This window comes from Anomalospiza imberbis, chromosome 3 (genome assembly GCF_031753505.1).
Source record: "Anomalospiza imberbis isolate Cuckoo-Finch-1a 21T00152 chromosome 3, ASM3175350v1, whole genome shotgun sequence".
Lineage (NCBI taxonomy): Eukaryota > Metazoa > Chordata > Aves > Passeriformes > Viduidae > Anomalospiza > Anomalospiza imberbis.
Genome location: NC_089683.1, coordinates 9947863 through 9963188, shown reverse-complemented (window position 1 = coordinate 9963188; position 15326 = coordinate 9947863). Strand labels below are relative to the sequence as shown.

General features: G+C 42.0%; 1 protein-coding gene across 2 annotated transcripts in view; it reads right to left on the bottom strand.

The window, feature by feature from the left end:
• Positions 1 to 2300: 2300 nt before the first annotated feature.
• Positions 2301 to 15326, bottom strand: part of HS1BP3 (HCLS1 binding protein 3) — a 53993-nt gene continuing 40967 nt past the window's right edge. For both annotated transcript variants that reach the window (XM_068183360.1, XM_068183359.1), the window contains exons 5-7: positions 13829 to 13980; positions 13193 to 13328; positions 2301 to 4052 (exon numbers count right to left, since the gene is read on the bottom strand). In XM_068183360.1, the coding sequence (XP_068039461.1) occupies positions 3824 to 4052; positions 13193 to 13328; positions 13829 to 13980 (517 nt within the window). In that variant the 3' untranslated portion in view covers positions 2301 to 3823. The remainder of the gene's footprint in view (positions 4053 to 13192; positions 13329 to 13828; positions 13981 to 15326) is intronic.

The window sequence follows — 15326 nt, the reverse complement described above, 5'->3', positions numbered from 1 at the left end:
AGTAACTGTAGCTGAAGGACTTTCCAAGCTCTGAGTGGCATAACCATCAATTGATTTCTCTTCCATGAATCGAACCCATGTCTCCTTGACCCCATGTAAATCTTAAGCATCCATAACATCTTGGTAAGAATAAAACTTAGTCCCTAAATATCTAGAACTAATCAATCCTTTAAGCAGCTTTATTGACTTCTGAACTCTCACAGCAGCACTTAATTTGACAATTAATTTAATTTACCACCTTCCAGTGCTAGTATCTTTACTCAAAGCAGTGCACAAGGTTTTCCCATCACCTGAATTCTTCATTAGGTTCCACGCATGACATGAAATAACAATATGCAGGAGGCTTTAAAGGAAGATCAGTGATACAGTGAGAGTTGAAAGAAATTGGATCAGGAGGGTTTAAAGAAAAATTAAGGAAGAAATGGGCACAATACAGAAAGTGAGTGACCTAATTTACTCCAGTTGTTAAGATGAAAAGTAAGAATACAGATATAAGAATATAGATAAAACTTCACAGTAAAAACCTTCTATCTTCTTGATCCACAGATATTTAAACTGTCATAAATATGTGATCACTTCAATTGAAGGGAAATGTGGTTGATGCATACACACAACAAAGATTCAAGAATCCCTAGTGAATTAGTGGCAGTCATGTCTTTAAGTGAAAAATCAGTGCTTTCTGGTACCCAGTATTAAATCTAATAACCTCAGGGATTGCTCATTTCCAGTAAGCAATGCCCATGAGCATGCTGGATTTTCATGGCCTTAAATCAGAGGTTGACTTGTGTATTCTGCTGTAGCCAGCTCAGCTTCTTTGCAGAAGCTAACATCTGGGCAAAAATTAGCAGAAATATCGGTTTCAGTTTTATATTGTTTTACAACTCAACCCAAATTGTCACTGACAGAACTAGGCCTTAAGTGCTACATGGGAATTAGCTTTCCTAAAAATTCAGCAACAGAACAGACCTGAACAGATGACCCACAACTCATCTGTGAAATACTCAGCTTGGGGAAATAATTTGTTTAACTGTGACCCAAATAATGAAGTATACAGTGTTAGTTGTCAATTAGTGCTGTACCACAGAGCAAGCAGAATATTATGCAAAACAAGAAGCTGCTTATAAGGCAATAGAGGTATCTGAGTTCTAACTAACCTCCCCATCTTTTTAAATTATTTAAATATAACTCTTTCTTGTCAAACTTTTGATGAACTCTATTACTGATGTTGGAAGGTGATGACTGTCAGCCAAGAAATACATTAGAGTCCATAATTGAATTTCAAGAGTTGTCAAGAGCAGGCTAATCAAATAGCTGCTACTAGAAGTAAAATATTAAAGAAAGAAAAAAATTAAAGTTCTCTTCTGGCAGGATGCAAAGTATGTTGTATAGTTTCCCTATGTCATTTCTAAGAGTATGTTCAATTTTTCTGGGCTACCTTTGTCTGACATTCTTCTCTTGTATAATAATGATTCATTATATATAATGTATTCAATGACTGTAACTTACCTCTTAGTGCCCAAAAATATGACTGCAGCTAGACATTTGCATTGTAAAACAAAAGCATAACACCAGGGTTTATGAAGGATCCTTTTATATTAGTTTCTTGACAGGAATGCTAGACTTCTTTTTTCTGAAGTAAAATACTGACCTCAAAATTACCTTAAAAATCTAACACAGGAAACAATTAACAGTTCTTCCTTCCCTGTGCTTAGGTAATTTGACAATTTTAGGGAGAGCTGGGGGGCAAAATATTCCTTGGCCATTTAAGGAGGGTGAAGAACTGCTCTCACTGCACTGATCATTAAACCCATGGCCTGCAGTTTGGAAGTTTTAGCAGTGTTCAGGATATGTGATGGGTGGGCTGTGGTCCAAAAATACAGAAATGCAAGCAGTGTTCCCAAACAGTGCTGAGTAAAATGGAGATGATGCTCCCTGAGCCCTCAGTTAAATATAGTGGTTGTTCATGACAGCAGGGAGTGCAACAGGAAGACTGCCTTGAATTAATTTTTCCTACCTGCTATTCCCTGCCTGTTCTTGGACAAAGCATTTATTTTCTTCTCGCTGCTTTTATTCACCTTTTTTATTCCTAATTGCACCAGGACACTGAGGGGACAGACAGGACCAGGTAGTACCTGTGGTTCTGCCTTTAGCTGCTCTCAGAGGAAATATGAGCACAGCTATATTTTTGGTTTCATAGTTATTTACACTTTAACACCACATAGCACTCCTGAGCTAAATGGAATTGATTCGTTGCTGCTACTGTACAACCTAGAGAACAACAGCAACAACAGTAACACCTGCAGGTTAGCAAAATGTTTTATTATAGTAAAACATACCATACACAGAGGAAAACCAATGGTTATATTTTATCTGTCTCATCAAAGCAAAATACTTTTATAATATTTCCCACTGGCTTAAAAAGGAAATTCTAAAAGAAATAATTTCATTATTAAAAATATATAATGCTTTCTATTTATTTTGTTCTGTATTAGAAAGGCAGATATTGGGATGATGATATGGCTTAAATATATTAAAATTTTCCCTCGGGGGAGCTTGTGTTCATCTCTAGGTAGACCACACATGGAATGAGTTCAGGAAACTCTGCATGACAGCAGGTATCAACCCACATTAGGTGCAAATTTGATATCTTCAACCAGAGTGCCTGAGTTTGACAAGAAGAGGGAAACTCCTGGATACCTATTCTACAATGTTTTTCTTCTCCTGCATATTAAAATTTCTCCAGTATATTTTCTTCCTATTTTTTTTCCTCTAGACAATGCCAAGTTTTTCTTCCCTTGTTTTAACCATCACATGGTAAAGAACAGACCACCATGTTATTATACAAACTCATTTTAGTTTAGTGAAATTAATCGCCATGGCTGGTTCTTAAAAATTCTAGGAGAAATGAAGGAATAGGAGAGAAAGAGTGACTCCAGAGAGCATTTCAGATTTCATCCATTAACACACCTGGACTGAATGAACTCCTGGAGAAGCCCCCCTCTCTCTCTCTCTCTCCACTAACTACAGTGGAAACCCAGGAAGACTTGGCTGGAAAAAAATAGCCCTTGTGAATCTGGAGTTCACAGGAGACCTACAGCATCCAAACCTCCTAGGCACTGCAAACTCCATCCATGTCTGGAGAGTGTTCTTAACCACCCTGCTATTCTTCCCAGGAATCAGAGATGCATAGCGTGGTCCTTGCAGGCCTAAAGTTCTCTTACAAGTTGGCATTTGTGCAGCAATTAAGGCAGCAGATTGTCAGGGTTAGCTGGGATTTCAGTGTTCCATGGAAAGACAGAGGAACTGTTAATTATATTTAGCAGTTCCTGTTAAAAAGTACTGAAATAACAGTCAGGGAGGAAAAGGCTGCTACAAAACCACACCGGATAAAAGGAAAATGGCCTTTCCACTGAGCTGAAAAACACTATCTAAAAATGACAGGAACAGCATCCTATCATGCCTCAGACCATTTGCTGGACATTATTCACAGTTGCCATGTGTACAACATCCTCACCATTTTCAATCAACTGGCCAAAACTGTATGATGTTGATACTAAAATAGCAGTAGACAATCTGTAGTGCTACATCCTTGTTCACTTTCCCTGTAAAACCCTGAAAATCTAAGGCAACATTAGATCACAGCTGCACTGTTTTGAAAACCTCACAGGGAGGTTCTGCTACTCGAACTTGCTGCTCTCTGCATCCTGGTACACAAACGAGCACTGTGACAGCAGAAACAGCCGGTCAGTTCTTGCTGCTGTCACTGGAGCTCGCTGGGAGGTGGGGCCAAGAAGCCATCATCACATTTTAAAAATACATATGTTCAAAAAAGACTGGTATCCTCGTTGTTGATAGATTCATTTTCCTGGATATATTGGAGAATGTCCACTTCATTCATCGTCTGAATCCTGTTTTCCTTTTGCTCTGTCAGTGAAGGTGAATTAGTGCTCCTGGGGGCAACTGCTGGCTTCTTAGGCAGAGGTGGTTTTGGTGGGACCTTAGGTTTTGGTTTGGAGGTAACCTCTAAGAGTTTCTCAAAATCATCTTCAACTCTGGAATGAAAAGAAAACATCAGTAACATCCTGGGAATTTCTGAACTGCTTTTTGTTTTGTAAGAAAATGAAATCTTTCAAAACAAAACTTCCTGCAGGAAAGGATCTAGTCTGATAAATTTCTCTCTCCACAGAAGTTTCCATAAGAACCATCTTTTTTATAATGTGGTCTTTCAGTTCATACAAGTTAACTTATACAAGTTAACTTCACAGCATGTTTTCAAATGTCTAAATTAAAGGCAATTTGCAATTACTAAAACACCAAACTTTAGTTTAGTTTGGGAAAAAATGTTTTTGATTTGTGACAGGATGCTTTGCTTCTCCATAAATTTTCATGAGAAAGTAAAATTATCCACATTCAACTCTGTTTTCTCTTCATCCTCACCACCCAAAACTGAGATTGAGCATCCCCATGAAACTGTAAACACTAATGGATTTAAAAATTCCATGTTCATATTTGGTCCTGGGACACTGAAGAAGTTTTGCAATTTGTGACCACATACAACAACTCTTTTTGATGATAATTTTCTTCTGATTCCTACTGAAATAACCCAGAACACCTCAAACTGTTCAGGGTATTTTCTGCCTGCATTGTTTGACCTTATCAGATATGCAGCAGGCTGTGCGTGCCCAACTCTGTTCCCATATGAGCTGTTAGAAGATTTTAAGAGAGCCCTTATCATAGATTATCTTGTGACTTCAAGAACTGTGTGCCTTTGGAAAGTCAAAATATGGAGTAAAGAGAAAGAAGGATTCTGTTCAGCAGCTCCACTCACTGGAACCTGATATGGTACTAGAGTCGAAGGAAGATACTTTTTTAGTTTCTTCTTCTCCATTACCCATAAGTAGGCAGTCCCTGGAGCATGAATAAGTAATTTCAAGTCATGTATTTTTTGGTTCTTCCTCTCATTTGCCTTTTGTAGTTAGACTCATGGGACCACTGAATACCCTGAGCTGGAAGGGACCCATCAGGATCATCAAGTCCAACTCCTGGACCTGCACAGGACATCCCAAGGGTCACACCATGTGACTGAGAGCCTTGTCCAAATGCTCCTTGAGCTCTGTCAGGCTGGTGCTGCGACCACTGCCCAGGGGAGCTGTTCAGTGCCCAGCCACCCTCTGGGTAAAAAACATTTTCCTAATATCCAGTTTATAACCTTCTCACTGCCAGGCAATGAGGCATCTTGGGGGTTTACCCAGAGGCCTGTGAAACCCCTGGGATAATTTCTGTTTCCTAAATGGGACAGTGATTCCTCCCTTTCTCTCTTTGTTCACAGTTGCCTCAGGAGAGGTACTGTAAATTCCTCTACCACACAACAGTACAACTGGTGGGGCTTTCTGCAGACAGTTAAAAGTAAAGCTCAGATTTTCCATAATTTTGGAAGCAACTGATGAGGCAACTGTCTAGGACAACCAGGAACATGATCGAAGAACCAACATCTCTGAGACACTTTATTCCTCCATCCCCAGTGAATATGGTTTGAATGTTAAAACCATAGGTATTTCAAGAGATACAGCCCCCTCAAGCTAAGGATCCCGCTATTACTAAGATAAACTGCATGATTTCAAGGGTTTCTGTTTCGTGTTCACCCTCATTAAAACCTGAGAGGAACTTACAATGCTACTGCCCTGGCTGAGACAAACTACACCCACCATGAACCGGCCATTAAGTCAATAAGGATTAGCCCAAATTTTCTGGTGTAGATACAGTCAGAACTCTTTAAGGTAAAACCATTCCTAAGTCAGACAGATCTTCTTGTGACTCCAAAGGGAAACTAAAACCAATCGCTTTTAACCAAGGCTGCTCTTGTAAGATCAATAGCATGAACACTGATATCTAAAACTAGGCAACACCTGAACAGACCAGCTGAAAGTCAGAGCCATGGACAGAGCCATTCACTGCCCCAGAGTTCTGCACCTTGAACTCTACCTGTGGTATTCCAGCAGGCAGCACCTCAAATTTCATCCTCTAAGTAACTCTGGAGATTTTATTCTCTTTTATTTAGATAAGATTTCTGATGTCTTTTAATTTCCATAATTCTTTGTGGGTGACATATCCTACTTAACTAACAAAACACACTCAGTGTATTTCTGAATTCCTCATCTACAAAGAAATTATTTTCATTTAAGCCCAAGCCTTTCTGTTTGTTGCAAACTCTGATATCCAAGAGGTATCACACCTGTGATCACATTGCCAAGACATGTTCTCTTTGCTGTGTAATAAACAAGACTTGTTAAGGCTGGTATTTCTGAAGCCTCCCTTCTTGGCATAAACAAATAGTGAATGAATCAGTGTCCATGTCATAAAGTTTTGGTCTTAAATAACAGAAAACATAATAAGCAGAGGAACAATACACAATACATAGACAGCATATGGAGGAAGCAGGATTTTGAACCAGTTGCACTCCCCAGAAAGGGCAGCAGTAAATCCAGCTCACTAATCTGGTATGATCATACAAGTTTCTGAATTTTCTACTCCAGTTTCTGTGCTATCCACAGCAACAAAACCACTCAGCATACCCAAAAAAAATAACCTCAAAAAATCCAGTCCAGTAGGTTGTGGGGGTCTTTAGGGGGTGGGGGTTCAGTGTTCTGCTTTTAAGCCAAAGATTCTGCAGAAGAAAGTCTGGAAGCTGATGATGTAATTTCCTTTTTCTGTCCTGGATTTTTTCAAGACTTTGGTTAGACAGAAGTCTCTTAGAGAGAACACAGCAGATAATATGTGGTCTTTGTCTCAAAACCTGCTTTTCAGTGCTGCAGTGCTAGGCAAGCCGTTTGATCCACTGCCGTTTGATCATGTGAGACACAACTGTCTTTGCAAAACTAAAGAGGTAAAATGCAAAATGCCTCAGGCAGAGATAGAAACAAGGACTTCTATTTCTTGAAAGCAAATGAATTGTTACAGTGCATAACTACCACCATATTTAATTCCAGGCCAGGAGGAGGAAGAAAAAAATCAAGCAATTATTCTGAAACAAGATTAAAGGAAGAACCTTCCCACCCCATCTTTTTATAGACAATCAGGCACAGAATCCATGTAATTAATCATTCTTTAATTAGTCTCCTTCTATTCCTGTTAAAGAAAAGCAGTGCCATATTGTTTAAAATTCTTGCCATATTGTTGTACTGATTCACAGACTCTATTGGTGGAAATTCTCTCAGAATTCCAAAGCCCATACTGAAGAAAGGCTGTCACAAAGCCCTTCATGACTGCTGGCATGTGAACTTCCAGACAGTAAACGAGTTCTGACTTGGAGACAGATGCAGCTGCCACAGGAACATCAACATTTTAGATGCCATTTCTCTGGACTTTGTCCCTTCTCTCTGGACAGATCTTTGGGACAGGAATGACTGTCTGCATGTACAACATGATGGAGACAGTGACCTCTGCTTGCTGGGAACGCTTTAATGAGGAGAATCTGTAATGAAAGCAAGAGACAAAGACCTCCATAATTTGCTATGAATCCAAAGGCTCATGAGTGAAGCTCAGTTGTGTAACTAACCGCAGTTCTTGCAGAACAGACTTTCATCTTTTGCTATCTTATGTTCTTTATTTTGTCTGGTGTTAATTCCAAGTACGAGAGATACCTTGGTGAAGGCCCTGGGGAGTGCTGTAACATCACATCTAAAACTTGGGAAAAGACTTGTGCCCAAAAATAGGCAGGAGACTTCAAAGTATCTGTTGCCCATCACATCTGCTATGGTCAGGAGAAACAGTGTGATGTCCAGCAAGGCCCAGGGAAAGATACAGGCTGGAGTTAATCCCAGAAATGCCAAGCACCAGGGGCCGTGAAGGAGATCTCTCCTCCTGCTTCAGCTTTCCTCTGCAATCCATTACAGATAAATTCACAATGGTATTTTAACCAGGGCCAGGAAATATGTCTGGACACTGGAATGTGACAGTCTGTATTGTTTAAATGCTTCAAGAACCACTGGTATGGCTTTGGTCTGGGAGAGATTAGCCCTCCTCCAAAAAACTCTTTGGCACAACTCGAAGCTGGAGTGGGACAGCGACCATTCCCTGGAGGCAGCTGCACACAGTCCCCTTGTCCTGCAGCTGCAGAGTCCAACAGCATGGATGCAGGCAGCCTGGTGGTGCTGCCTGGCCAAGTGCCAGAGAACAGGCTCATTAGTGCAGGTAAGTCCCACAAGAAGCCCTCTGAGGAAATCAGCCTGCTGGTTACATCACTCACCTTGGAAATGAGAAAAGTCAATTTTTCCAGTCTGAAAAAGTTTAAACCTCTCTCTCCTGCCTCTCTAGAAAGTTCCCCAATCACCAGCCAAAGGCACAGCTGGGGCAGGGGAGAGCAGGCAACTTTTGCCCCTTGAGCTGACGATGTCTGTCAAAAATGCAAACAACCTGGGTTGAAATCTGGTGGGTCTCAACCCATACATATTCCTAGGGGTGGGACAAGGATTAATGTTTCTGGTCTAGCAAAATACTATTTGCTTTGTTAGCAAGTTTTCTTTATAGCTTTTCTAATGCTTGTAAGTAGCATCCTAATACATCACAGGAATGAAATAAATACATTCTTGAAAACCATCACAGAAGAATTTGTTTTTCTGTAACCTACTGCAGCCAAACCAAGAACCTTTCCCCACAGTTCCATCATAGTAAACAAGAGAAACTGCCCTGGAGTGGTCAGGAAAATTCTGACTCAGTTATTGCAACCTTATCTTCTACCTGTACATTGCCCAAATAATCCTCTCCCCAGAGATCTACATATAAACCCTCTGGAGTTTCTCAAAGCTTTTTTCCCAACTATAGTGTTGTCCTCATACTCTCAGGACAGTGAGCATGGAAATGCTGCTCCACATGACTCCTGGATAGGTTGAAGGTGTGTTACTCTCTGAATTCAGCATCTTCTAATGCCTGATGAAAGAAGAACACACAAACGTTTTCTCCTTCAAGGGTGACAACAGTTCCTTGGCAAACCTGAAGCTGACGAACCTGCTCAAGAAGCTCAATGGACTGAATGGCCTGGGGTGCAGTTTCACAAGCAGCCTCAGCCTTAAAAAGTATAATGCTCCTGAAAGGGTTATCAGTGAAATCCTAAGAAGGAGCACATCAGATCTGCCATCACAGGGCAGTAGAACTGGGATCCCGCTGCTGACACTTTTTCAGCATTGGAAAAGGACAAATGCGCTCACAGCTGCTTCCTTCCATCTCAGCTACCTATTCATTATCAAAGGTGAAGCTAATTAAATCTCTCCTACAAGGCTGCTCAGACAGCTGTGATAATTATTTCAGGCTAGGATGTGTGATAATTTATGTAATTCTTTGGGCACACAGAGCTGCTGCAACATTCACAGGATCAATTCCAGCATTGGTTTTCCACAAAAACCTGATCCATCATGCCAGGCAGGCATGATTGAGATTAATGAGGCAGAGGAGTGCATGCCTGCAGGGCTATGATCTCATTGGCATCATGGAGACATGGTGAGACACGGTAGGACAGTCCTAGATCTTAACAAAATGTGTCCAGATAAACTTTCAGTATGATAGAACCGACTATGTTCAAGAGACCAAGATGTTTTCATTTCTAGTAGCATACCAGTGCTAGCCTGCTAAAGGAATGGGACTGGAGTGTTGGAATGGAAGGATACAGGCTCTTCAGGAAGGACAGGCAGGGGACATGAGAAGGGACTGTCACCCTCTATGCCAATGACCAGCTGGAGCACACAGAGCTCAGCCATGAGTCTCAGATGAGGAGCCACCCAATACTTCAGGGGTCAGGATTAAAGGGAAGGAAGGGACAGGTGACATTATAGTGGGAGTCTGCTACAGGCCACCTGACCAGGAAGAGTGAGTGGATAAGGTACTCTACAGACAGGAGCAGCTTCACATTCACAAACCTTGGTCCTCGTGGAGGATTTCAACCACCCCATTATCTGTTGGAAGGACAGCCAGCAGGGCTTAAGCAATGCAGAAGGTCCCTTAAATGCATTGAGGCCAATTTACTTCTCCAAGCAGCAAAGGAGCCAACAAGGAGAGGTGCTAGGCTGGACCTCGTTCTCACCAATGAGGTGGGGCTGGTGGGGAATGTAAAGCTGAAGGGCAGCTGGGCTGCAGTAACCATGAAATGGTGGAGTTTCAATCTCTCATGGCAGTGAAGTGGGAGCTCAGCAAACTCTGGATTTCAGGAGAGCAAACTTTGGCCTCTTCAGGGATCTGCTTTGTAAAGTCCCATGGGATAAAGCCCATGAAATCTCCTATTGCACTCAGAATGCAATTGGTTCTTCTCAAAGCTCAGCACTTGTTAATGTCAAGTTGGTGATTCTGCTTAAAACAGTAATTCTCATTTCATATGAGCAAGTATCCACAGAGAGCACAGTCTTCAGTTTGCAATGAGAATGTTTATCAGATTCTCTCCTCCCTCAAGTTGTGACAAGCCCAGCCCACGCACATTTTGCAGACTCATTTGTCTCCTTAACAGCCTCTGCCTCATGAGTTACAGCCACTGCTGAGGATTCACTGCTGTGCTGGCACTGCTGTGGTGCTACTGCTGCTACAACCACTTGGGTACCATAAAGATCACAAAGGATTTGGTTGCTCCTGTGTTCTGCTCTGGGCATTATCTTCTTCCCATCTCCCTCTGGAAGAGGGTTCTGCCCTCCTCTGCCTTAGGCAGCTCTGCAGCTCTCTTCTAACTCTGCCCATGATTCAGAGTGAGTCAGACACTTCTCAGATCTACCACACACATGTGAGCAGACCCTGAGGTACATGTGAATGTTCACTGCACCAGTGAAGAGCTCCCACATCTGCATTATTCAGCTACTCCACTGGAGTGCAGTGAACATGTCCAGGTTTCTGGACCTACCACAGACCTGCTGGTGCATCATAGTTCAGGACAGTCCTAGATCTTTACAAAATGTGTCCAGATAAACTTTCAGTTTGATAGAACCGACTATGTCCAAGAGACCAAGATGTTTCCATTTCTAGTAGCATATCCAGCGCTAGCCTGCTAAAGGAATGGGTTACCACAGCTCCTACTCTGATCTGAGGGCTGTGGAGAGATTTCTTCAGGCCCTTTAGGTAAAGGAGAGTGTCAACACATACAGGGCAAAGACAAGACTTATTCTTAGGCCTCAAAATAAGCTCAAGCCCCCATGCAGGGAGATGGCAGAGTGCAGCTTATGTTGAACATCTCACCACAAAGGGTCACTGCCTGGAAAAGAGACTGTGGTACTGCCCTGCAAGAACACTCAACACCAGTTTCATGGGAAGGGAAGGTGGGAGAGGATTCAAATGCTGCGTCTACATTTATGAGACCTGACTGTTCTGCTGAGGCTTCCAGCTGAACAGAAAACAAAGTGCATTTTGCCCTGCCACTGGAGAAAGTTCCACTATGGGATTTCAGGCGACTGCAGTGAATTTGCATAGAGGGGAGGTGAAGTGTTACACTAGGTTAAAACAGTACTGCCACTCCTCCATTCTTGGACACCAGCGTCTCCTTTAACCTCAACTGCCTTGCACTGAGTTCACCAGCCCTCTATGATGTGCAGATAGCACCATGAACTGGGTTTACCAGGGGAATTTCAGAGGGTGTTAGGCACCTGAACAGGTCAACAGATCCTGACCTATCTGCTTATACCTCTTACACAGCCAGGACCTGCCTCTGGATTCCCATAGCAATTTTCCCATTGGACCACTTGCATGGTTTTCTGCTTCATTACATGTATTCATTTCCAACTGGATCTTGATGACTTATCAACTATTGGAAGCACTGAGACAAATCAGGAATAAACAAAAACTACTGGAATCTAAAAGGAATTACATCTTTTTCCCATGGGTTCCCATAACCATCTGGGTGTGCTGCTGTTGTTGATGATCCCAAACTGATCTGAAAGCATGGTCTATTGATCTCAGAGCAGACTTCAGAGATCTTTCTCTGAACATACATAATCCAAAAGACAACACGACAGATGGAGAAGTTCTCTCTAGTGGATAAAAATGCAAGAACTGCATGGGAACAGGCCCTTCTCCTGTAGTCATATGAACACTCTGGATGAAGTGCTGTTTGCTGAGATCACTAGCAGACAATAAAATATTGCAAGCATACGTGTGTTTTGCTCTCAGTATACCACAGCATGAAATCAGGTCATGTCCTGCCCCATCAACTTCTATAAACATCAGGTGAGCTGTCATGGTCTAATGCAAGATGGCACCCAGCCCAATTTAACCTTTGTTTAAAATAAGTCAGGTATTACTGCTGAGATAGCCAGCACTTTTCCATGCGTAGAAAGCAACAGCTGCAGAATTACCTGCTTCAGGAGAGGTTTGAAACCACACACAGAGTCTCTCTCCTGGGTTTACTACCTGCTGTGGAAATCATACATGCTAACAGGAGCTGGTTGACACAAATTAGCACTGGAAGCAGGCTGGCCTCATCATTCAGATGCCAGCTTGAGACCCAGAAGGAATGAATTTGACTCATTACTGCAGCACAGATTCTCTGTGTCTCTCCAAGCATTGGCTCCCTGCTTGATCTCTGGAGGATTATCGGTGCAGGCGAACCAGCCCTGTGAGAGGGATGTCAGGGATAAATGCATTATGTGCTGATGTGTTCCAGTGCTACACTCCCAAGGGAGAAGCAATATATTATACCCTCCTGCAACTCTGAGCTCCAGCCCTCCTTCCCACCAGATTAAAAATTAAACACAGGGTGATAAAGAGTCCTTTATGGCTGTGGAGGCATGCACAGGATCCCTCCTGGAAGTATGCACGGAAGTCTGTGAGCCATAAGCATGCAAATCATTCCTCCAGTAGCAAGAGCCCCTGATTTGTTCCCCACTTTCCACAGTGGAGATCAGGTTCCCTGTGCATCATTTGCAGAAAGCAGAAGTGTTATGTTAGTAAACAAGAACAAGATAGCACACCTTGGGCCTGCAAGGCTCTTTCTTTGGAGGCACAGAATAATTCCTTGCAACCCACCCTTCTCAAAGGGTCTTCCTAATTTCCTTTTTAATGTGTCTGATGTCCAAGCTCCATGACACACATTACATTTCACTTGTCAATACAAGTATTGATTCACAGTTTGCATTCTGAGTATTTAAGCTTTGTCCCCAAATTCATCTCTTTCAAGATCTAAATAACATCTCAGACCACCTTCAATCCACATGACAGATGAGATGAGTACCTCAGCAGTTCCTCAGTGTCCTCCTCAGGATCCCTGCTCAGCACATACTTGCTGTGCTCACAGGCAGCTGGCAGCAGGAGTGAGTCACCCAGTCTCACCACCCCACCGAGGTCTGGGTCTTCAAATAACTTCAGATCTAGAAAGGGGAATCAGAAGCTGCTGTGTTTAAATCATGCTATGTAACACAAGGCCTGCACTAACAGTAACTGGCAAATCTGGCTGGGTGGGTTGAAAAAATGGGTCATGAAGACAATTGTTTTTTTCCAAAGACTTCCAGTCCACAAAGTGCAGTGATACTCTGCACTCTAAGGGCTTGGTAAATCTGCATTTTCCTTGCACTCAAAAGTAGGTCACATCACTACTGTTAGTGTGGCACGAATGACTGTGGGACAGCCAGCTCCCACAGACCTTAATATCCCAGCTCAAAATGTTAACAGAAAACAGCTATGAGAGCTACAGGTTTCATTTGTTCTTTCTGAATGATTCTAGGTGATTCTGCTCAGCTGAAGATTTACCTTAACATTTCCAATACATTATTTAGCCTGTATACTATGCATCACTGTAATTTAAAGGCTCAGTTATACACATGCTTTAGATAAAACAATCTGTGTATATACAAATATAGAACAGATTTACTCTCTTTTATCTTTCTTCTGGGACTGATTGATGAGAAGTCTTTTTCTGGGCCAAAGAGTTCCTCAATTGGATCCACCTCCTCTTCAAAAATTGTTAATTTGGGCCTCTCTTCCTTGGCTGGAGGAGCAGGTGTCTTCTTTGCTTTTTTAGTTCTAAAACGTAAGAGAAAAGAAAGTTAGCTGCAACTCTTCCTTTAACAAGCAAGATTTATGGCTAGAAAGTCTCATAAGTTGAAAATAGATGGTGGGAGGCTAGGAAAGGTTTAGACAAAGGTACACAGGCATCTGTTAATTGCTGGCAGGAATGGGATACTGACCTGGAGGGACAGGTGGTCTGGCATTCTCTAGCTGGACCCATGTTGTGTATTCTTAATATATGTCAAGGAGTCCAAGGGGAATGGGAAAAGCAGAGCTAACAATGCTGTACTGTGCAAACTACTACTCAGAAACATTTAAGCAGTTTTACTGCTCCCACACAGAAAGCTTAAAATAAGAAAGATCAGTTCCATCAACACTGTTTGGGACAGACAGAAAAGGATGGCTCGAAATACAAAGTGCAAGTTGGTCCATTGCACTGATCCCTGTGGACAGGTTTTAAAAAATCCCTTTGGCTCCATTTCCTTACCAACTCCTGCTGCTGTTTATGACTGCTGCATACTCCTTTCATAAAGGTATTAGACACTCCCTTCATTTGCACATGGCTTAAACAAAGAGAGTTGACTCCCCTTCCAAGAGTAGAGTGAAAAGCAGCTGTCTCTTGCTCTCATACCCAGGACTCACATTCCACCAGCTGAAGCTACAAGGCAGTTGTCACAATAAGTCAGCTTGAGTTATGAAGCAAACCAGATGGCACAGAAAAGAAAATTTAGAGAACAATAACCTTTGGATGAAAAGCCCAATTCAAACTAGGTTGAAAAAGAAGTAGTCCCTAGGACAACGTGCCCTTCCAAAGTAATTGGCATATTTCAGAGATCTTCACTCTCAGAAGCCCTGGCCCTGCAATTTCTAAGGTAGTCCATTTGAGTGTCTCTTCCAATAGAAGATCTGATCTTCTCTGCAGAGAGCAGGTCAGGTTTCAGCCTAGAGCAAACCCAATTATCAGCACTTAACATACCAGAGTCATCAAAAACTAAGAACAAGGTCAAAAGATTACACACACATTCCAACTACATTAAAAAGTCTTGTAAAATCCTCTTCCAATTACAGCTGCACACAAAAGCAGAGTCCAGTTACTTCCAGTTATTTTCACAAGTTTATTATCAACAAACTGGAACTCATGGATGATATTACCTTGCTACCACTACTTTGTGGCAAATGCAGCCTAAGAGCAAGCCACATGCAGAACCTAAATATTGCTTCATTTGGAAATACACCCTATTTGATACTCTAAAGATATTTGCAGGAGTCAGCAACTACTATTCATGAAAAAACCTTAATTTTAAAGCAGAAGAAACATTAATGAATTTTTTTTTTGCATTTGTATTCATTAGGGATATGCC